The 24,983-nt window shown below is 39.8% G+C and overlaps 1 protein-coding gene across 1 annotated transcript; it reads left to right on the top strand.

The window, feature by feature from the left end:
* Nucleotides 1-1,806: 1,806 nt before the first annotated feature.
* Nucleotides 1,807-18,146, top strand: LOC121872768 (ionotropic receptor 93a-like). The gene is made up of 12 exons (XM_042375823.1): nucleotides 1,807-1,889; nucleotides 4,016-4,131; nucleotides 4,983-5,098; nucleotides 6,135-6,251; nucleotides 6,896-7,176; nucleotides 7,995-8,123; nucleotides 8,435-8,621; nucleotides 9,128-9,364; nucleotides 11,987-12,246; nucleotides 13,511-13,648; nucleotides 15,692-15,878; nucleotides 17,293-18,146. Exons 2-12 carry the CDS (start codon nucleotides 4,038-4,040, stop codon nucleotides 17,545-17,547), a joined length of 2,001 nt encoding a protein of 666 aa, XP_042231757.1. The 5' UTR covers nucleotides 1,807-1,889; nucleotides 4,016-4,037; the 3' UTR covers nucleotides 17,548-18,146.
* Nucleotides 18,147-24,983: the final 6,837 nt, after the last annotated feature.

The following is a 24,983-nucleotide window of genomic DNA, read 5'->3' as shown; positions in this document are numbered from 1 at the left end:
CAGCAGCATTCGGGGTTCCTAAGGGAGGTCCGATACTGTAGGAGAGGCCCAATGTGTCGATTGAATCAACAGATTTGTCAGATGAAGAGAATTGGAATGTCTGATGTGTATTTTCAGTGGAAGTGGGACAGTGGGAGAGGTCCAAGGTCTAACTTATCAGCTGTGTCTGTTCCCTCGTCCGTCGTCCCCGTCAACTGGTCCGTCCCCTCCAGTGTCCGGTAAGCGTCCGGTTCGTTCGAGGGTATTGGGATTACAGGCCACTTCGCGTTAGGCTATTTCGGCCAAGCTGATTGATTGAACTAATTTTCTTTGAACTTCTTCCTTTCTTGTTTCTTCTTTTTGCTTTTCAATTGTTTACTCCGCATGCGGGGTTGAGGAGGGTCAGAGTGTAGGGAGGCTGGAGGGGTGGGGAGAGTTGAGCAGTTACCTGTGCAGTTACAACACAGGATATATTAAGCAAAGATATTAATACGTAGGTCAAAACAGAAAGTATGAGTAGAATGTGTTACCACATATTAGGGTGGTACTCCCAGCTTCTGCTACAGGTCTGAACCATTTATGCTTATTTATTGGCCAGAATTTACGAGATCATTGGCCACTGTGATAACCCCCTCCCTCCCCCTCAAGGCGCACACTCACACACACGCAACGATCATGCAGTATTACTCCATGTCCTTTCCTCCTCTTGCTGAAACCTAAGCAGCTGTCACTTACTCCAGGGGTGATAGTGGATGGGCTGAGACCTCAATATATGGTGTTCGTTTCCGACGGGGTTACATTTATGACCCAATGAATAACAGATGCATTATAATTAAATTACATAAGCATTGTCATAGAAAAAATGTGTAAGGAACAATAAAAATATACCCAGAAATGTGTCAAACACAATTATTTTGATTAACAATACCATGAAAATGCTACATCGGTGAGCAGAAGTTCCATCCGTATTTGTTTTCTTTTTTTTTCATTTTACTTTAGTTTCAATATATATTACTATCCATCTGTTGTCTACTGGACGGTGAGGTGAGGTGACGTCGGGAGAAAGGGGGTCGGGTGGGTGTCAGCGCTGGGCACAGTTTAGGATACAGGTGCACAGTGTTTAGTAAACAATCTTCATTATGTGAATGCAGAAATTTTATAATTTCTGGAGTTTGTTTAAATTGGGAAACACCAATAACACGTTGTATTATGTGGACATAAAACACTGCTTGTTAACTGTTGGCAATACTTGAAGCATGACAATGTGTGCCGTTGTATGGGGATAAACGTTATTTATAAGAATACAATATATATATATATATATATATATATATATATATATATATATATATATATATATATATATATATATATATATATATTTCATATGAATCCACAATGAAAACGTGGATATGATAAATCTTGATAAAATCACACAGGTGCTCCATTGTTTCTCTTTTTCCTGTGTGATTATATATATATATATATATATATATATATATATATATATATATATGTAGGTTTAGTCTTTCAGTAACACGCCAAGGCCAAACCCAATTTTTGCGTTAGTATGATCGTGATCACACACATTACGGCCACCAGGCATGCGTACAGTACAGCGACTGGCACTCGTACAACGACTTCTGGCAGCGCTGTTCAGCCAATGATCAACCACCATATATCTTTATCTGTGACCAGTGATTTGCGAGCACAAGCAAGCATTCACCAATCACCTTTCTGATATTCTCGTCGTCTGTGGTTGCATATTAGCGAATTTGTGTTGTCATATATACACACATCTCGGCGAGGTAAACATACTTCTCTCAGGTCGCTTGTACAGTAAAGAGTGCAGAGGACGCCAGCGCCGATCTTCAGCTTGAGTCTCCTCCCTTGACCATGTATCTTAAGAGGTAATTATACGCACAGTAATTTCCATACGCTGTGATGAAAATGTAAACCTATTGAACTTTTGAGTAAACGCTTATATTTATAGTGGCCCGTGAGAGATCATATTGTCTTGCGTTGACGGTTTGGTCTGCGGGCTATATCTTTTCCTCTCCTCAAGGCCGCCTTCATCTGCTTCCTCATGTGTTAAAATTGAGCAATTTTATTTCTGGGAAAAATAAGTGTTAATCGAGAAGTGTTTTCTTAGGTATACACTGATATTTCTTAAGACATTATATGTTACCCGTTACCGCCTCCAACGCCTTACGAAGCGAAGGACCTACACAGCTATTCTCCTCCTTAATTCGTCATGGTCAGAACCCAACTAAGTCTTGGTCTTCCTCTTCTTCTCGCCCCCTTCCGGCGACCATTCCATAGCTTCCCTTATCATTCTTTCCGGCTGAACCCATAGTACGTGTGCCCAAACCACCTCCATCTACAGTATTCCTCATCAGCCACTCATCAACATGCGGAACGTTTGCTATTTTTAGTTTGGTCTCATTCTTAACTCGATCATACCAATATTCTCCTCAGGGCCTTGTACTCATAAACTCGAAACCGGCTAGATATGGTGTCGTTGTCATACCTTGATTCCCCACCACACACCAACACAGATCTCACCATTGATGTATATAACTACATTCTGTTGTGAATTAGTAATCTATGGGGCTTCCAAACATTGCCCAGCATAACCTCTACTTAATGACTTCTTATTCCTTCCGGAATTCTTTTCTGCAATATGTAAAATGGTCTAACTTTTGTAAGTGGCTGCTCGATCAGAATTACGGACCTTTGAGATTCTGAAGTACTAAAATAAAGAAACGAAAATTCTTAAAACAGTAGATATTATGAAGTTGGCTTAGGCTGTTCACTCAGTTGGGTTATATAGCATACTTTCCCCGTTAGGCTTTATTTCTCTGCTGACATAAGCATCACACTGGAAGTAAACTGAAGCTTTTCTTTGTATGTACATATATAAAGTTTATAACGAATATCCAATACTTAAATACGCTCTATCGTTTTCAGTAGCAGCGTCTGTATCTTTGAATTTCGTTTCCTTGCAACTTGGATACAAGCACTTACATCTTCTACCAGATAATATTATTTGTTACATCCTGAAATGTCTGATGTGCGTAAGTTTTATATATATATATATATATATATATATATATATATAATCAACACCTCAACCCTCCAGGATTCGAACCCACGGCCCACGAGCACATGACTATGACCGTGGAACGCTAACCGCTGGACCACCAGGATACTAAAAGCAGTCTTAACTCTGTTATATTTCACACAAAGCCTGTTCAACGAGCTTATGGCGCCGTGAACCTCTAATGGGGACTACCCGTATCACGTAGGTGGTCAGAGTAGCGTTTTACCGAATCCGGCTTCGAAACACGAGGATCCGCGTGTTATTGGGCTAATGAAATATATATGGATCCTCGTGTTTCGAAGCCGGATTTGGTAAAACGTTACTCTGACCACCTACGTGATATAGGTAGTCCCAATTAGAGGTTCACGGCGCCATAAGCTCGTTGAACAGGCTTTGTGTGAAATATAACAGACTTAAGACTGCTTTTAGTATCCTGGTGGTCCAGCGGTTAGCGTTCCACGGTCATAGTCGTGGGCCGTGGGTTCGAATCCTGGCGGGTTGAGGTGTTGATTGTATGTAGAAGTCCGCGTATTTATTGGGCTAATGATAACCACAAGAAAACACGAAGTTCCCAAGCGCTTGAGAATTTCGTGTTTTCTTGTTTCCATGTGGTTAACAGCATATACTTGGATCACGCGCACATCAGATATTTCAGGATGTAACACCTATATATATATATATATATATATATATATATATATATATATATATATATATATATATATATATATATATATATATATATATACACACACTGTATGCAAGTGCGTACGTGTGTATGTGTCTATATGAATATGTGTTCCTCCTGCAGATCCACGAGTGTGTTCATTTTGGCGTATGTTTCCTTATGAATCTGTGTGTAGGTTTGTTTGTATTTATATTTACACTGTTATTGGTGATGTCCTTCAAGTCAATGTATGTTCTGATTCACAGGTAAAGAGGAGTCAGGTTGACGATGTGGAGCTTGGCGGTGATTAGAGTGATGATTATGGTGGCCACAGTGACGCTCCTGATGTCTGACTTAGTGGAGACCTTCCCTCCACATTATAGTAGGTTCCACCAAACAAATAAAATCCTAATTCCTTCTCGGTTACAATAGAGGATAGTACATAGTACACTGTTTACATTGTTGTCAGAGTAAAATTGAAGGGAGTAGGTTATGTCCATATCACATATCAATGCAAATTTTCTCAAACTTTTGAGTAAATCGATTTGAAAATTGGTAAGCATTATCATTTCCAATCAAATATATGCATCGCTTTTTTTTTCTTTTAAGTCATTGGTTCAAAGATCAAAGCTCAAAGTCACAATTTTTCAATTGTTGGCAACTCTCGGTAAAAAATTGTCGTTCCCTTCACCTTCTGACTATTCTGTTTTCATTACAGTATACAATTTCTATATCAGACTGTTCTAGTTCTATCACACTATCTAGCATTGCTTGAAAAAGTGAGTGAGTTTCGTTTTAGTCTCTTGTGAGTAGTTAGGTCACGTGACAAGTGTGTCCTACAGTGTCCACCTCGTGCCCGTCCACTGCTTGATCCCTCTTAACTTTTGGTAAGACTCTCGTTTTCCATAACCACTCAACAAACAAGAAATATTAAACAAAATATTATACAGTGTTTCCAGCGGTCGTATTGTGCAAGTTACATATATTTTCTTCATCTTCTGGATAGTTAAAGTTGTTCAGGAATATTGTAAAAAAATTTATGGGTCTTTTATGGGTTTCCATCGATAAAAAAATCGAAATCAGCCATAAACTTAATTTAAATCAAGGACACAGCTAGCAGAACGTATATCAACTTATACACATAATGCAATATCCATGAAAAAAGAAAGATAATAGAAGAGGACTGGAGAAATGTAGGTGATGCTGTGTTGCTAATGATGGTTATATAAACAGGCTGGCAACAAGACGCTGGTGGTGCTGTGGGCGCCGTGCTGGAGGCGGTGTCTCAGCCCACCTGCTCCCTCATCCTCCTCACAGATGGCACCACCTCACCCTCCACCATCCTCAAGGTGATGTTTGTTATTATGTAGCCTCCACCTACTGTATGTTCTTATGTAGCCTCCACCTGCTGTATGTTCTTATGTATCCTCCACCTGCTGTATGTTCTTATGTATCCTCCACCTGCTGTATGTTCTTATGTATCCTCCACCTGCTGTATGTTCTTATGTAGCCTCCACCTGCTGTATGTTCTTATGTATCCTCCACCTGCTGTATGTTCTTATGTATCCTCCACCTGCTGTATGTTCTTATGTAGCCTCAACCTGCTGTATGTTCTTATGTAGCCTCCACCTGCTGTATGTTCTTATGTCGCCTCCACCTGCTGTATGTTTTTATGTAGCCTCCACCTGCTGTATGTTCTTATGTATCCTCCACCTGCTGTATGTTCTTATGTAGCCTCCACCTGCTGTATGTTCTTATGTAGCCTCCACCTGCTGTATGTTCTTATGTAGCCTCCGTCTGCTGTATGTTTTTATGTAGCCTCCACCTGCTGTATGTTCTTATGAATCCTCCACCTGCTGTATGTTCTTATGTAGCCTCCACCTGCTGTATGTTCTTATGTAGCCTCCATCTGCTGTATGTTCTTATGTAGCCTCCCCCTGCTGTATGTTCTTATGTATCCTCCACCTGCTGTATGTTCTTATTGATATGCAATCAAATAATAAACTATTATCATTAAAGCCTTTAACTAGAGTGTTCTGCTTGTGTATCACTGATAAATTTAACAGTGTTGCTGTATTAAGCATGTTAATTAATATATAGCAAATCATCTTAACGTTTCCAGGAGATAATATATTTACCAGAAACTATAGACATTATCTGTAGGTGATAGTTACTAAGTATTTTTGAAATTTAGAATTATCTAATATAACTTCGAATAGGTATACTATTACTAATTATAATATTTGAACTGTGTAGTAGTGCATCAAACCAGTTTTCAATTATTGAAATATAGGTTACAAAAATTACTTTAATGAAGGACAGTTTATTACAGTATTGTTAATAAACCAAAGCGGATCAAATAACTTAGTTTCGTCCCACACTCAGGAGAGTGTAGTAAGAAGGAGCCCCTGGGGTGTGGGGGTGTTCGAGGAGGTGTTGGACGGCCAGGACGCTAACGAGACCCTGGTGCTGCTCTCCCGCCTGCTCCACCAGGCTCGACAGGTAGGGTCACTCTCCCACCTGCTCTACCAGGCTCGACAGGTAGGGTCACTCTCCCACCTGTTCCACCAGACTGGACAGGTAGGGTCACTCTCCCACCTGCTCCACCAGGCTCGACAGGTAGGGGTCACTCTCCCGCCTGCTCCACCAGGCTCGACAGGTAGGGTCACTCTCCCACCTGCTCTACCAGGCTCGACAGGTAGGGTCACTCTCCCACCTGTTCCACCAGACTGGACAGGGAAGTCTCACTCTTACTGCTACTCAGACAGGAAGGCTATTCATTATTATTTTTAACGTCTTTTGATTAACATGACATTTGAGGCATTAGAACAGGTATCGGCATCCGGAAGGACAACAATCTTCGCAAATAATTGCCAGTAGGATAAGCTCTTCGTTCCTACAATCACTGATCCATTATCACTGCTATAACTATTTATACCCAGTAAGTTCCAAATTTCGAGTCAGTGACGATATAAAAGATTTTCAATAGTTGGGCATCTGATAGGTGCCCAGTGTGACATCTTCCTTCTCATACTTATGCAGTTTTCAAATTATTCCTGCAGGATATCACTGATATCACGTTATAATAATAATCTAGTAGCTATTACTTCATTATATTGATAATTAAGTTTTATGGTCGTACACAGGTGAGGATGGGGTCTCGGTGTGTGCGGGTGGTGGTAATAAGTCACGACCCGGTCTTCCTCGACACCTTCGCCGAGTGGTCCCTCAAGGGCCGCCTCCTGGTGTGGGCCACCAAGCTGCTGGTGGCTGGTCCTCCTCACCCAAGCACTCCCACTACCCACCCAGGTAATATACACAATGAACACCATCTTGTTCAACCTGGAGGACACACCACCCAACCTCGGGTAATATACACAATGAACACCATCTTGTTCAACCTGGAGGACACACCACCCAACCTCGGGTAATATACACAATGAACACCATCTTGTTCAACCTGGAGGACACACCACCCAACCTCGGGTAATATACACAATGAACACCATCTTGTTCACCCTTGTGTTGTTCGTATAACCATTCATTGTGAGTATCTGTTCATTTGTGTTTTGTTTTTGATTGTAATTTATCCTACAGTAATATGTGTGCCTTTGTTATGAAACTTAAAATAATCTCATTAATAATAATGATTATCTTCCAAGGTAAAATATAGAAGTTTTAAAATGTTATATAATCAAGAGCTTAAGACGATGTTTAAATGTGCGTCACACAACCGAGTATAAAGCACACCATTATCATCCTATAAATAAGCTATTGGTAATAATACATTGCAAGAGACTTTGATAATTTAATTTATTTTTTTTAGATTTACAGTAAACTGTACCTGTCTTGGCATGGTAAACCAAACTCTACACCTAGACATAAAACACTGTTCCTCTGCCAAAGGAAATATCAGAATAATTAAAAGGCTGTGATACACTTATAGTCACACCAGAACACTGCAGTTTATTTCTCCCCAAATGAATAATAATAGTGTACCCCTTTAAGCTATTTTTTTCCCATTTCTAAATGAGACTTTTTAAACTAAATATGTAAGGTAAACGCAACTGTTTCACACAAAATTTATACAAACATATGTATTTGATGCTTTGTCAATCACACCCAATCTTCATACACCAAGGAATATAATGTATATGTATATAGAATTACATGTCCTGTGTATGGTGTGATGGTATAATGTAATTGTCTGTAACTGAAGCTACTGTACAGTCACCTATCACACAGGTACAGTGTGTATACTCACCTGCCGTACAGTCCAGAAGGCGCCCAGGTGTTGCGGGTGGCTGTGTGGACACCAAGACACGGCCTCCGCCTCCTCACAGCCCTGCCACTATTCCCTGAGAAGTTCTCCAAGTATGTGTTACAAGAATGTTTAAGAAGTTATGTGTGTGTAATGTGCAGGACAGATGTTACATAAAGCTAAATACAGTAACTGGATTTGTTTTGTAGATATGTGAATTAACTTTATTATTATTATTATTATTATTATTATTATTATTATTATTATTATTATTATTATTATTATTATTATTATTATTATTATTATTATTATTATTATCGTTACAGTATGTACTAAATTTATTAAAATTTAATTATTCAATAGTTTAGTTAAGATTATTTGATCGTCATCAATCAAAATAATTGGTGTTGCTGGTGGTCCTCAGCTTCCACGGGGCGGAGGTGAATGTGACGGTTCAGCCTTGGCCGCCCTACTGGATGGAGACAAAAGAGGCGGCGGCTGACGGAAATTTTGTTACCACCTACGAGGGCTGTGACTACCTTGCACTCAAGACCGTCTCCCAGACTCTCAACTTTACTATCAATGTGTTTCCTACTTATTCCTGGGGCGAGGTAAAGAGTTTTTGTTCAATGCAAAAAAAATAGATGAGGAGAGGGAGGGGAGTGATGTCTGTACGGATTTTTTAAAAGTGCAGTAACTGTCAATAGTATTCTCATAGCACCCGGGTAAGTGAAAAGACTCGGTATTGAGAAAGTATATCAACTATTATCAGAAGGCTGGTAGCCCAGCTGGAGGGTCGGTGGTGGAGCCTCACTGGCCTGCGACTGTCCTTAGCATGGCATCAGTCTCCTTATTAAGGTAGGCAAGTTATCTATGATTATATCAGGGCTTAGCGACCCTTTCTTACAATATAAGAGGACGCTTGGAAGTCCTGCATATAATGCCTACTTTCTACTCTATAAAAGTGGATTGACATCTAGGACACCTTGCCATAAAGTAATCATGGCCAAAAGTCGCAAGTGTCGAAAAATGATGGTAAAACGGTCACGATGAGGATGATGAGTTAATCTGAACAAATCTTATCTTCTTCGTTACACCATAAAATGTATCACTTCAGGCAGTCAAGAGAGTGGAGGAGCGGGTGGCGTACCTTACAGCGGTGTACCATGTAGCTCTCCCAGAACGCTGGCAACGGTACGACTTCACGTACATCTTCGAGTTTAATCAAATGTCATTTGCTCTGGCCAAGCCCGGCCTGAAGCCCCGCCTGGAGAGCCTCTACTACCCGCTCACCAACGAAGTGTGGGCCGGGGTGTTGGTCATCCTCCTCCTCATGCCCGCCATCTTTTATGTGGTACGTACTATGTGTTTAAGGCATTCATTTAAATAATGCCAACAATTTATGGTTGATGTAGGGTAGCCGGAATCATGAACAAATGCACGCACACATTCTAGTTTCATTTGTTACAATTCATTAATTAATTCTTCTGTGGCAGAATGCCACAACAAGGTTCTTTATGTGGTTTTCCACTGACATGTCACAACCTACCATTACCCACCATTGGCATATCATTCATCAAAAATTACTCGACGTTCTTCTTAAATAACCTTCCCCTTAACCTCTCATGACTCCTTCATCCTGTCCTTCACGGTCTTGTCTTCTCCCTACATCCCAACATTTGTTATGAGCTTCCCTTCAAGGAAAAACCAGGGCAACACCGAGTAATCCACCAAACGCTACCTCTGGACCACCAGGATACTAAAAAGCAGTCCTAGACTCTGTTATATTTCACACAAAGCCTGTTCAACGAGCTTATGGCGCCGTGAACCTCTAATGGGGACTACACTTATCACGTAGGTGGTCAGAGTAACGTTTTACCAAATCCAGCTTCGAAACACGAGGATCCATATATATTTCATTAGCCCAATAAAGCACGCGGACTTCTACATACAATCAACACCTCAACCCGCCAGGATTCGAACCCACGGCTAATGAAATATATATATACGGTATATATATATATATATATATATATATATATATATATATATATATATATATATATATATATATATATATATATATATATATATATATATATATATATATATATATATATGTTTGTGTGTGTTTGTCCAGTTATACCTTCTTCTGTCTGGAAGGGTAAGCTCTCTACGGAACGAAATCGCATTTACATATCTGGTTTTGGTCATTCGCCAATCCGTCTTGCATAGGCTAGGTTATATCCATGTTGGGGTGAACGAGCGTCTCATAATCCGAGTACCACTGAATGACTCACGTCATGCCTCCTTCGTCAGTGCATACTCCCCAACATTTGATGTTGAGGGTGACATCCATCAAGAGTGCTAACAACTATCCGCAGAGAAGATAATGTTATGCTCCTAGGCGACTTCAATATCAGAGTTGGCAGGGGTGCTGACTTATGGCAGGGAACCATAGGAAGAAATGGAGTGGGCAAGTGTAATCCCAACGGCCTACTCCTCCTCTGCAAGTGTTCTGAACACAACCTCACTATCACCAACACCTTGACATTTTATTGACAACATCATTATCAGTTAAACAGATAATCGAGACCACTATGAGACAGATCATCGGCTCGTCAGAGCAAAACTCCCTTCACGTCGCCCCAAAACGGCGAAGGCAACAAGCCTCCGGAAGAGGTTTTAACACCAAGTGACTGGAAGATCATGCGGTTGAATGCGCTTTCGGAGCAGCTTGATGAGGGACTGATAAGCAACCCAACAAGAAACAACGTGAATCAGTGCTGAATGAGGTATCATCAAAGCTGTTAGTTGCAGCGAAATCAGTGGCCAAATTAAATAGAATCACCAGGATTGGTTTGGTGCAAATAGCCAGGAAATCGACGAACTGCCTTCGGGAATTGAAGAACGAATGGTGGACTGAAAAAGCACGGGATCTTGCTGCTGTCCATAGCTGGCAAGATCTTTGCTCGAGTCCTCCTAAACAACTACTCCCTGAGGCAGAAAACTTCCTCCCAGAATCTTTAATTATTCTTGCTTACACCAACTGTAGGAGCATCGAGGCTACCATTATCCATGAGCAACTACGTTGCACCGGCCATGTTATCTGCATGAACAACAGTAAAACTGCTAAAGCAGCGAATCTACTCGTACAAAGAATGGTAAATGTAAAGGAAACGGTAAAAGGGTAATATTACCACAAACCTGAAAAAGTGCTAAATCGACCTCCTCACCGGGGAGACGATCACTCCTCACCGCAAAGCTTGGAAGAGCACCATACGAGAAGGTGTCAATACTTTCGAGTTAGCTCGACTGCATATCGAGGCAGGCAAGCCAGAAAAACGCACCCGCCGCTCCTTCCGCAATAGATGTAGCCCTCCACACGTGCAACGTCTGTGGATTGCCCTACCGGTCCCATATCGGCCTCTCGAGTCATCTCAGAGTTCATCTACGAAGGTGGCATCACTAATAACTCTAATAACTCATGTCATTGTGTCATCGGTGGATAATCGTCATACTCGACTCCGAGTGATAGCAAAATAATTGTAGTAGTAGTAGTAGTAGTGTGTGTGTTTGTGGTGATTTTTATGATTATAAATATTATATACAGGTATATCAGAACCTGTAATGTAGACAGGTAAATCAATGTAAATTTGTTTTACCTGTGAGTGACCTGTTCAAACCAGGACCACCAAGGTTGGCAGTCAGGAAGCCATCCACCGACCACGATGGGATACAAGCTACACCTCCTTATCTACTCACTTGCAGCTCAAGTGTGGGCCTGATGGATTAAGGCAGCCCGCGCACACATGGGTCCCAGCAAGCTTTTAATCAAATGCCCGGAAAAAATGGTGTTGTCAATATACTGTATACTGGCACTCACAGGTCTGATATACTGGTATATAAGGTTTATAGTTATAAAAGGTAATGTAATATATTTCATTAATTCACATGCAACAATGCACTAGTCTAGATCTACAGAGGAAGAGAGAAGCAGGGTGGACGGCTGCGGGTGGGAGCTGAGGTGCTGGAGGTGATGGGGATCCTGGTAGGCCAGAACCTGCCACAGCAGCTCCCACCTATCACCTCCGGCCGCCTCCTGGTGGTGGCGTGGCTGGTGTTCGCCCTCATCATCGGGACGGCCTACCGTGGCAACCTCACAGCCGCCCTCACGCTGCCCAAGTACCCGCCCCGGCCAGAGAATGTGGAACAGCTGGTGGACGTCGTTGATGGGTAGGTACTGAGGAGGAGGACAAACTACCAGCATCGAAAATATTAACAGATAAGTTTCCAGTGTATTTAATTACAACTAACAAAATAACGAAGATTTATGGAAAGACCACTTTCTCACACTGACATTGCCTTTAAAATCATATGAGGAAGCATTAGGTCCAACAGTTCAAAGCAAAAAATAGACTTATCCACAGTCACACCTGAATTTAAATAAAGGCATCTGAAGCTATGGAAAATCATCGACCGGATATGTTAGTATCCCTCCAGTACTCCTGGTCGGGGAATAGTAGGTCGACATTATCCCCAAAATATAACTGTTAGGTTAGGTGGGACTCTTCTGTAACAAGTCTCTCATTGTCTTAGCCACGCGCTGACTTGTGGTGGAAGTGGGGGAAAGTAAGAAATAGAATCGTCGAGCGGGAACAAAGAATAATCGAGTAGACATAAAAAAAAAAATCTATGCCACATTGTCTAATATTCGTTACTTTACTGTATATGTAACGATGGGTGAACTCCACAGTTATTATCCCGTTAATTGTAACGCAAGATGATTTTTGGAGGAAATTTTCATTTCAAAATTGACAATTCTATCCTCATACGTAATGATAATGAAACTGTCATTAGACAAATATAACAACGTAAAACTTAAATAATCTTTAATGTCTTATATTCATATTAATTTCATCTTACTGACCATAATAATTACCAAGCTATAGTCCAGCTCTACCAACTATGTCTCCCTAACAACCCTGACAACTCAGACAAGCGGTTCGGTTACGTCTCGGTGATGGTTTCTTGTTAGCGAGGGTCACATCTCCACGCTGGTGAATTATTTACTGACAGATTTTTCCTAGACTTTCATCACAGACGTTGAGATCTCTCTGACGTGAGCAGCGTAGGTGTTAGTGTATTTTGGGGTGAAAAGCGTGATAATGAAGTACTGTACCTCACCTCACCCACCATCTACTGATGCCTCCTCTGTTTACTTTGTTGTTACCAATTCAGTGTATGGACAGCAAAAACGTAAGTAGCAACCGGTACACTTTTCCCTCAGATGTTCACTTGTCCGAATCTTGCTGGAGGCAGAGTCCACACATAACAAATTTCATTAATCAATTGAGTAGAAATGGACGGGGCCATGGATAGATCAATTGAATGGAAAGTATAAGCCTTATGGTATAGATAAAACAACATGCGTTATCTTTGTCCATCCTTTTTAAAATCGAATTTCTATGAAGTTTTTCATCTGTGTTTTCCTGATCAGGGTGACGATACCGCCATATGGGAATCAGTGGCGTGAATTTTTTGCGGCTTCGAACTCAGATGTGTACAAGAAATTGGCCGATCTATTAGTGATTGGCCCGTCCACCAGGGAGGGGCTGCAGATGGCCCTTGATCAGAAGTAAGTTCTTAACACGTAGACATAATATTGTTCTTGTTCATTTTAATAAGGGTGTAGAGTTAATATTTAGTTGAGATAAGGAAAAATAGGTTGTATAAGAGACAGCGGAAAACAGAGAAGGGAAAATGAAAGATAGGGACAGATAGCAAAACAATAGAAAACCATAGAAAGTTAAACTTAGAGAGCAGGGAAATGGGAAAACAGAAAACGAGGAAATGTGAAAATTAATGTAAGGGAGAGAGATGGAGTGAAAGAGAGAAGATTAACAAGACGAAAGAAAGTACGTACTTAGAAAGAATCTCTGAGGCAGAGGAGAATTTTCATAACAATTTGGCATAAACTCGTGATACAAGTTTGTCTCTATGAGGGCGAACTTTTAGTATTTGGCTTTGTTACTTTTATTTTCTATTCCTATAACCTTGGTTATATTTCTTTTATTCTTGTTTCTAAGTTTTCTTTTCTTTAACTAATTTTCTCCAAGTACTTACTGTATTTCTTTCAATGTCTTATTTGTTTGTTTATTTTCTCTTATTTACTTATATTCTCAGATTTACGTAGTTATATTCTGTGTTGTGGATTAACCTGGTAGAACCAAATCCTTGTCTATTCTTACACACTCGTGTAAGAACCTCTCGATTAAATTGGTAACGTGGTATGCACGAGAGGTTAGGCACGTGAGTTATCAGGTGTATTTTCAGGGATGGCCATTGTTAGAAGGAATGAGCGGTGATACACACATTATACTCCATCATTATTTATTAAATATAAGTGTAAATATGTTGAGACTTTAAGCTTTCACTCGCAACGCGCTAACTTAGGTTCAATTTCTGATTACTTTAATGTAACACTCAGACAAAATACAGTAGTTCTAACCAATAGCTCGTACTTTATAAGTAACAAAAATAGATCTTCAGTTATCATGTACAACACTCAATGACTAACCATCTTAAGGGTATTCTTACACAACAGTGCCAATAGCGTGATGATCACTCTAAGCACTTGTCAATAGCCAACAGTGAGGTTATTTACTTATTGCACCATTCTATTCCTTTAATTAACATATGTGGAAACTTACCTCAGCACATATCTGCTATGAGTTCAGCTGGTTCACTCACATATAAAACAAACACTCATACTGGTGCTCTTACAGTCTTAACGTCTCACAGGGCGGGAAAATGATTCTCACTTCTATTGCAATCTCTTAACACACAACTTACTTGACAATTTTACTAAAACTAAATGCAGTTGAAGTTTTCAACATCACTCACAATGGATCTTGAATGTTTGCGCTATAGATAGGTATATACATCTTGTAGCTACACCTACATGTTACATCGTAAATTCAAATTTACATATACATTACATATCATGCTGGCACTTCAGTTAATATAGAAAATGGACGGTGTCTCCTTACAAGAGAAATCTCGTCGCTTTGAGTGGGTAACTTAAGAAAGGTCGTAGCAACATGTTATAGTTACTATGAAGAGTAATATGAATCAAATAACGCATTTTAACTGATGCGTACTTTTGAGATCAGTGCCATACAAGACTATCAGCCCAATCAGTGTTGCAGCTGTGGGCAGTAACCGATATGAAGTCCACTTATCAGTGAACAGGTGACCAACATAATCGCGAAATGAGAATATGAGCCTGAATAAATTTAATGAACCTACTGTAGAATACGTAGAGAGAGAGAGAGACAGAGGGAGATCGTTCCTGGGAGGTCAGATCGCGCTTTAGTTCAAACATCATGGTGTTCATCAAGGGAAGTGCGCTAAGAAGACTCTATAAATACATGTAACAGATTATCATTTCAAAATAGGCACATGCCGCCCTTCAAGCTTATATCACTTCTGAAATGATGCATCAATTATTAATACAGTATATAATTTCATACATGCAGACTTAAATGATATATTTTTTCATCACATCTAGTGACATGACACATAATGTTGAGGGCTATCGTACTTTCACTTTGAGTGATATTGTTGAAGATTTGGTTAAATATAATTATTAATCTAATCTTGATTTATTCCGGCACAGCACAGCACACGTGACGAATCGGCGGACCCTGTCATATCTGATCGTGAAGTACTTCACCCAGGTGGACGGCACCACCCGCCTCTACCTGACCAGGGAGACTCTCTTCCCCGGACCCTCCGGCTGGCCCATCCCTCATGACGCCCCCTACAAGCCTCAGCTCGACCGGTGCCTAGTCGTCTTTGATGAGGTTGGTGATGGACACTTTCTTTTCGTAAATATATATAGTCAGAAGAGGCATTCTGATATATATTGATGTATGTAACCAGTACTTCAGATATCCTTGTCTGGTAAGTTAAAGACTCAAGGTGGCTCTTATTTGTTACATCTTATAATATAAGTAAGTTGATCCTCGTAGAAACCACAACCACAACCACACTCGGGTGCATTTAGCTGTCGTTCTTCCAGCACAAATTTTTTAAATTTTGCTAAGCAACTATTTCCTTGTTTGAAACTTGCATGAATTGGTTTTCAAGCCTTAAGATAAAGTGATGACGAAGGAGGTATCACAAAACAAAGGAAAGTTCCAGGATACAAATTTGCCCATTCCTCATCCTCTCATCACAGCGTTTCCGCTATACGACAGCCTAACTTTCTGAGGAGGGCTTTGGCTTTTGGAAATTGGGGGGGAGGGGGGTGGCGGTTCATCTCCAATGATGGTGATTGTGTGAGCAGCCGGTTGGGGACCCCATAATTTATTTTCATTATCTAATGTTCTCTGGGACATTCCGAATAAAATTTCTAGTCTCATGAATCATCGTAATATATTCACCAAAATCGAATGGATTCTGTAACGAAAATTCAATTTTGTATAGAAGTTGTGGAGTAAAAACTGGACAAGACCATTTCGGCACAAATTACTTTATTTAACACTACAAAACAAGAAAATATACTTTGAGATGAATTTCTGTCTTCAGAAGTTAATATGTGTACATCACCTTCGTAGACTATATAATTATCTTCACCACTTATCTGTATGATGGAAAATACTAGTCGGTAAGAGTAACATTACCTCTTATAACACTGCACACACACACACACCCACACACACTTAGGTGGCCGCAGTGTACAGTCAGAAACAAAATTATTTTTTTTGGGGGGGAAAGAGTATCACTTTCAGTTCCGGGACCATACACGCCCCTATGAATTCCATCATCTACAGGAGGCCTTCAATTGCCATCAACTTCTGTGTTGGGCCTCATCGACAGCAGGTCTTTTTGTGTATAGATCGAACCTCTCGAACCCCCTGGAGTCCGAAAGAGTTGTAATGGTCTGTTCGTGAAATCAAACACCAAACAAATATGACAAATGAGTGAAACGAAATATCTCTCGCCTTTTGTCCTCAGTTGTTGCTGGTCCACGCCTGGGGCAACTTCAGTTCATCCACCTGTGAATAAGTAGTTTATATTTGGGGAAGTGAAGGACAGTGAGTGGAGTGCTGACCACATTGGCTAGTGTTCAGTGTTGTTGTATCAGCACTGCTCCTGACGCCCCCACCAGGCCTATGGGACTAACTTTCACTTGCACTCTCACAATACTTAATCTGTAGTTTAGGTAAAAATGAAGAAAACGGTAATTGGTATAAAGATTTGTTTTGCCACCAGGGTGGCCTGTACGAAAAATGGAGCGATGACATTTTGAATAAGAACCGTAGGGAGACCCAGCGACGCCAGCGGGAACACCTGGCTGAGCAGCGGCAGCAGGGTCAACAGGTGGCAGAGGAGACGACAGGGTCTGACGTGAGCATCACCGCCCTCACAGTCACACACATGCTGGGACCCTTGGTGTTCATCCTGCTCGGTCTCCTCCTCGCTAGTATTATTTTTGTCGTTGAAATATCTGTAGTATCTCGTAATTAGTCTCTGGGATACACAAATATAGGCTATAAACTTTCCTTGGAGAGTCAAACTACTAAAATTTTCCCAGCAACTCAAGTACAACGGAATGTTCTAAATATAAACAAATCATTGTGATTTACCAATATACGAAACAAATTTGTCACACAGCGATTGCCTACGCCTATTGGTACTCTAGAATAGAAGTGTGTTAACCATCAGAAAAACGTAGGTAATAAGCTGAAAAGAATATAAATCAGCAGAGTGAGACTTTCCCTAGAATTATGGAAATGTGTCAACTTGGCACACGGAGAATTCTCTCGAGTTACAACTGCTCACCACTTCTCAGAGCTAAACTTCAGTGTATCTTTATATTATACTCAGACTCTAGTAGTCAAATGTGTAAACGTTGAATATCTGCAGTGAAATTTGACGTTAATTGAAGTAGTAGTAATAATGTCAGTCTCGCCACACCTTCAAGACCATAGAAACAGTGTAGTCAATACCATACCACTCTCGTCTTGTTAGTCTCCATAGTGTCATGTTTATGTTCACTAAAATACATTATGTTCATCACTGGAATACATCTGTAATTAATAAATAAAACTTCTGTTCACGAGTAATCATAAGTATTTTTATTTTCCAATCTCATCTCTTATTGACCTTTGCTCTAACATCTTTATTTGAAGAAATATATCAATATTTTTTTTTCAAGATATCTCTCATGGAAGCTATGACATCTACAGATGCTACGTTACTTCTCTTGTTCAGGATCTCACTGATAGGCGGCACTACACTAGCCCGTTAAGATGGATGTGCCTACATTTTTTTTTCACGAGTACCATTTCATTTGAGTCACTGACTGCTTACTGATGCACACTATAATTTTAAGCAAATTATAAATCTGTCACTGTACAAAAGAGGGTCGCACAAGGTGTTCAAAAGGTCGTAAGATTGACAAATGTTTTTCAACATTACTAAATATAGGACTGTACGTGGGACATAACAACCCGAATCACAACTATTCTATGAATACCACTTTCTTGAATGTTGTTGAGAAGAAAAAAAATATTTGAATGTAGTGAGACACTAATCAATGAAGGTGGTGAGTGCATCAAGTGGAAGTAGTTGTGAAAAAGCCAACCGATTTTTAGAAATTACAAGTCGTACCTTCAGATTCAAAGACAAGCAAATGATTCTTCACCTTTTATAAGTCTTACGTTCGTCCCTATCTGGATTACTGTATAGAAGCATGGAAACCCTACCCCTAGAAAGACTTCACTAGAAAAGGTGCAACACAGAGCTACTACGATGAATTTGGAACGATATCAAAGTCGATATCCAAGTTGGCTATGACCTTAGGACTAACAACTCTACAGACAAGACACAATAGGGCGGATCTCATTCAAGATCTTGAAAGGTCAGTAAGAAGCAAACCAAGATAGATTGTTCGTGATGTCACACGCCACCAACACGAAAGGACACAACTTCAAGCTCGCCAAGATGTCATTCAGGACGAATAAGGAAATACTTCTTCAAACAGAAGATGGTAGACCTATGGATCAGTCTACAAGCTCAAGTTGTGAAAGCGAGAACACTATTTTAATTAAAAATATCCCCGAGACAAATCTATCACGAGAAGTGGAGGGAGTCTACATAGGCCCCTGGCTTCCTTCCTTCGCCATGGCCACTTATAATTATGGTGGACATTAGGTAAATTACGTAGGTAAATAAGGCATATCATACCATATCTATCTGAACATGGAAGTTTTCTCCTTATGTTACGTAACGTTATTATTACACTCAATGTCAAGTACTGAGAGAATGAGAGACCTCAAGTACAAGTGTTGTTCATTTTTATTCATTCGCTTTCGTACCTCATTAAGCTTAGTGCTGTGTGAAGACAACAAGCTCGGCTACAGTGGTCACTGATGTAACACCCAAATACGCTCTGACCTAAGTTAAGCGTTGCTGAAATATGGACAGTTAAAACACCTGAAATGTTTACATTTTTTACCACGACAGCACCAGGTCGGGGTATGACAGGTGTTCGGTACTTAGTGCTTGACATTTGGAGATGGTTAGTTGGTTCGGTCTAATGGTGGATTATGTCACCTTGCATTTTTTTTAGGGTGCAATATTTATCTCGTTGAAAAGATATAATTATTATTTAATATATCGGTAATATACCTCTTGGAAAAAATATATTTACAAATATATACTCAATCTCGGTCTCTCAGTAATTCCAGGACTTGATATAAATATCGGTAAAATAACCTTTACCTGCAGCACACACCGGGCACGCGTGCAGCCACTCATCAACAAACCACGATGACTTTTGGCAGCGCTGCTTAGCCAATGACCAACCATCACACATCTGAATCCCTTTGACCAATCACTAACAAGCACAAGGAAGCATTCACCAATCACCTTTCTGATTTTCTCATCGTCTGTGGTTGCATGTTAGAGAATATGTATTATATATACACAGATCCCAGCGAGGTAGACACACTTCTCTCAGGTAAAGAAAGCAGAAATCTCTAACGTTCAGTGTCAACTTGAGTCTCCTCCCTCGACCCTGCATCATAAGAGGTATGTCATTTAGGCAAATTCTCCACCTGATGTAAAGAAAGCGTTTACCTGTTTAAGTAAACTCTGATAAAGTTTTATATCACGGAAGCCTGTCGTGTGTGGCCCGTGGAGATCATATTGCCTTCTACTGTTGGATCACAGAATAATCGATTATTTCTTATAGGAACTTACAACCACCAGAAATATGCTCTCAATAAAGTCACATTTGAAAATAAAATGGTGAAGAGTTGTAAGTACACATCAATTTGTTTAAAGTTAATTTTCGGTGGGATTTGTAGGCGATAAACGAAATACATTATTTTTTCTTTTTTTTTCTTCAGAAATCCCACGTGTTATCAAAATATGGTTTAAATTCTGGCTGCGATAATATGATCAGATTTATGAACCTATTGGATTAAAGCTGTAAGGCCAGTTATATGGAAATGAGAATCCCTGAAGCATGTGATAAGTCATGTTAGTTTAGGGTACGTTTATTATGGTACTTAACCTCTGATTGCTAAGGGTTCCCCTCATCTGAATAAAGTCGTTTGGAGTTGGCCAGAATAAAATCCTACAAGACTGCAGTACACAAAGGGTCAGTGTGTCCGGCAGTACACTTTACCAAATTTACTTTAGCATCCATTAATTTACTTATTCAGAGTAGGATGAATGAAGGGATCCCGAGCCCTAATCAGAGACCCAAAAGGCAGTATGTCAGCACTGTTTTCGCTTGGCTTTTTAGGTAATTTTAGAATAGTAATGTCATGCAGAAGTCATTTTAATGCAAAAGAGTACGAGGTCATATTAATTGTTTTTCCTATAGTGTCACACTAAGGCGGTGCACTCACGTTCAATAAAATCGAACAATTTGATATTGACAATATTATTTAACGTGTGTGGGTGATATTGAAGGTCTACGCAATATCTTAAAGTAATCGAAGTGGGTTTGATTTTTATTGATGTGTTATCAAAAATTTTGGTTAAATTCAGGATCAATAATCTTAAGAAATAGTTACTGTGTTTGTTTGCAATGCTTATAGATTTTCATATTGGATGCAAAAAAAAAAAGTTATATTTTCAAACATCTTTTTTATCCTTACGGTTCAGCGTTCGATAGGCGATGTAGCATTATGATTTTCAGGTCCTTATGTGTGTTCCCAGTGGTCAAGTACCGTAATGTGTTTGATAGCCGCTGACTTGCTGAAATAACTTCTAGCATCACAGTATGTCTTTTTTCAATGAGTGGAGGAACCATCTTCAGTAACTCATCGAAACATTCTCCATCCATTTGCAGAAAATTCTTGTAGTCGTCCGGCTTTTTTAAACGCAATTTTTATAGGAAATTCTCATGGGTGTAGTGATGTCGCTTCAGCAAAATCTTCATCCAACATTTCTTTTTGCGCCTTGTTTACTTTTTCTTGCCAAGAGAAATTGCCAGAGCTAGAGCTAAGCAGCCGTCACTCTAAACAATCATGGTTAGTGAAGCAGAACTTCTTGGGTCGACGACAAGAGCACAACTGAATATTGAACAATATTATTGAGCCGTTGGTGGCAGGCGGATTTTGACGAAATAGTGCTGTCAATATATTGAGCCAATATTACTGAACGTGAGTGGGGTGCTTAGCAGGCTACACGCCTCTTACGACACTCTGCTAGTTATGTACTGTAGCTGGGTGGTTAAGGTTGGCCAGCTAACGGTAGAGGGCGGGAGTCGGGACTTGCGTGAGGTCAGTAGGCCTGTTACTTCTGTGAGTGAACGGACATGTCCTCCAACGAGCGAGCCGGAACCCCTTATCAAGGTAATGGTGGCCGAGTGTGCAGCGGAGTATTTGTAGGGGAAGGAGTAGTGGGCTGACAGCAGGAAACTGGCTCCTTATACAATATTTGGTCGGAGTCTGAGAGTGAAGGTAAACAATACTGATTATAGAATCCGTTTTCTTGTACCTCTGAGTCCTTGAGGATAGAATATTTTACAGCCAGACATCACTGAATATAGATGTTTTCTTGCTTGTAATTATTGGGCCTACTTTTGGAATTGCGAAAAAAAAAATTTAATTTATGTAAAAAAACAGCCGTTGCCCCCTGGTACTCGATGATTCATTGAATTGATTTTTTTCCTAACAACCTCTCACAACAACAGCAATGAACCACAAAGCAGATTTTGTGCATTGTTGTACACCTAATCAAATCCTATATTGTTTTGGCCGAGGGTATTTTCACCCGGTAGTGTAAATAACGAAATCGTATTTGCAGTGAACCTCGTCATCAAGGGTTTCTGTCGGGTGCAGATAGTGAAACTGTTGTCTGCACCCGAGGTGTGTCATAGGGAAATTCGGGTGCAAATCACTGCACCTAATTACCCCCGATATTACCAAATTATATCCAATAAAATAAAAATTAACATTTTTAACTATTTAAATTAGAGTAAAAAAAAAGACCGATGAAGTTATTTGCTCCGACTTTCCCTATTCGTCATTAATGTTTACAATGCAATTGTGAACATTAAAATCTCGTACATTATCTACTTTATTACCATATACTTTGATATCTTGTACAGAACCTAACCTAACCTTGTCTAACTCCCTAGCCGCGGACGCCCCGCCATATAAAGCAGAGAAATCTTACTTTGATATCCAATACAGAGTCGAACCAAACCTGATGGCAAATAATTTATTTCCTCGCCTACACAGCACTCGGTTTATTACTGCCTTATGATCCGTTTTTCGCCGTGTTTTACCCCGTAATGCCCCTCTTCTTTCATGCGCTACCCACTACAGGTAATTTATGATCGTAGAGAAAAACGAAAAAATAAAAGTAAATAAATACACGGAGAGTTGTATCGTTTTTATTACTCATTATAATTCAAAAACTTTGTGAATACTTCACTTTATGCCCGTAGATTTTTCATTTAATTTTCAGTGGATTTGAATATTTTGAACATTGAAGTAGAGGGAAATGCTAAAAACAACACCAAACAAACCTTTAAAAACTTTACCTAACCTTTAAAAAATCCTAAAACTATAAAGCACTTACCCTCTGATTTGCAGTGAAGTTTTGCCACAACATTTGTGATTTTATTAAAAGTAACGATGGAGGCTCTCATTAGGGGTTTCATTACCATAAATATTGGCTTGATTGTCTTTTTTGTTCAATGTTTATAGGTTTCACAACTGGTTTTCGTGTTTATAGGTTCCCCCCCCCCCCTTTTTTTTCCTCACGCAATTGGTTCTTGAACCTTTCTATGTATATAAGATGAGATTCATATAAGGTAGTTAGATTCGAAACCCATATTATGGGTTTGGATACATTTTCAATTTCTTTCGAGTAGCATTGGATTCTAAGTGAATTGTATTTCCTTATACTTATTGTTCTTCTCCGAGGAGACAGACTCGAGTCAAAGACAAGCTCCCCATCTTGTATTTTAAGTTAGGTAGATTTGATTGGTTAGGTCAGGTTCCATTAGGTTATGTGCATTGTTGTATCGTTAATATCATCCAAATAACATCTGTGAAAAAAAATAACGAAACCGAACAACTTCTGCTGGTGTTAGCCGTCTCTTCCACTAGTTTTTGGTCTCTCTTAAGAAAGTAAAAGTTTGCGAGTATATATTTTTATTACTGCTAACTCAGCTAATCAGCGGAAGTGTTGAATCAGTGCAAGTCTCGATGTCAAGTGAATTTTGAGTTAGTAAGGAGATGGTTTCTGTCTGTGAAGGTTGCACGTTGGAAGACTGGCGTGTAATTCAACGAGTATTTGAGAACAAAGCTGTTGACATCATTAGGTCTCGTGGTGTTCTCCTTGGTTCAGTAAAGTGTCCAAGGTGTAATAATTCAGACTGTCTATACCGTCAAGTTCGCCATGCATGGTATTGTGGTAAATCAAAGTACGTTTTGGTAAGGTAAAGTTAGGTTTGATTAGCTTACACACCGGGAGTCCAGTGGGGCAGAGCCCCCTCGGATACATTAGGAGGTTAGGTCTGGTCCTTCTGGTTCCTCTGGTTAGGTTAAGTTAGACATGTAGTATACTGATATTGGAGTCGTTTTTGCGTATTTTTGCCCCATAATGTTGGTAATTGGGGGCGCCAGGGGGGGTCATATCTCAAAAAGTATTCATATTCGCCGGAAATGAATCATATTCGTGTGAAGCCGCGAAAAACACCACAAAAATATATTTTGAAAGTACTTTACTTCCAAGAATGGTCAATATGGAATAATTACCCTTGTTTCTCGCCTTTCGAATATAAATTTATGAAGCAATTGTAACTTTACTGCTTTGATGTTTAAGTATTTTTATGAGGAAATCGACGCGAACATCGTGGCCGCCATGTATAGGGTTAAATTGTTGACAGGCTTGTCGGCAAAGGGATCCTAAATTACGCTAACAATCTGCCTAGCGAACTTTCCATACGAACTGTTAATAATAAAATAGCACCCTAATCAACCTCCCTAACTTAACCTGAAATAATGAACTTTCCTCCCGGGATATATATGTTAGGTTAAGTAAGTTAGGTCAGGTTTGGTTGATTTGTCTTATTTACGATAAATCCTTCTTGGTGGGTAATGAACGCTGACGAGCGTTCGTCAAACTAATTATACAATTTTTTTCTTAAAACCTCGTTACTTGCTAGTATTTATTAACTGAAGAAACAATTTATAGTCTTCTGTACAGCTCTGTTCAAATGCTGCTGTTGGGTTTTCCTGTGAACGTAACTGAAGCATTATAATCTCATGAAACGCTTGTCTATCAGCGCCCACGTCAACAGCTGATAATAGCGGATTGTCTTCAGGACGAAAAAATATGGAAACTTGCAATTCCTACAATTTTTTATTGATAAAATTTATAATTTTTTCTTAAATGCCATAACATAATAACAGGCGCTGTAGTAAAAT

The sequence above is a fragment of the Homarus americanus genome, unplaced genomic scaffold (genome assembly GCF_018991925.1).
Source record: "Homarus americanus isolate GMGI-L3 unplaced genomic scaffold, GMGI_Hamer_2.0 scaffold39155, whole genome shotgun sequence".
Lineage (NCBI taxonomy): Eukaryota > Metazoa > Arthropoda > Malacostraca > Decapoda > Nephropidae > Homarus > Homarus americanus.
This window is presented reverse-complemented; position numbering and strand designations above follow the sequence as displayed.

Coding starts and splice junctions, on each gene's coding strand:
- LOC121872768 (XM_042375823.1), top strand. CDS start 4,038: ATGTGGAGCTTGGCGGTGATTAGAGTGATGATTATGGTGGCCACAGTG. Junction 9,365..11,986: donor TGCCCGCCATCTTTTATGTG/GTACGTACTATG, acceptor GCACTAGTCTAG/ATCTACAGAGGAAGAGAGAA. Junction 13,649..15,691: donor CAGATGGCCCTTGATCAGAA/GTAAGTTCTTAA, acceptor ATTCCGGCACAG/CACAGCACACGTGACGAATC.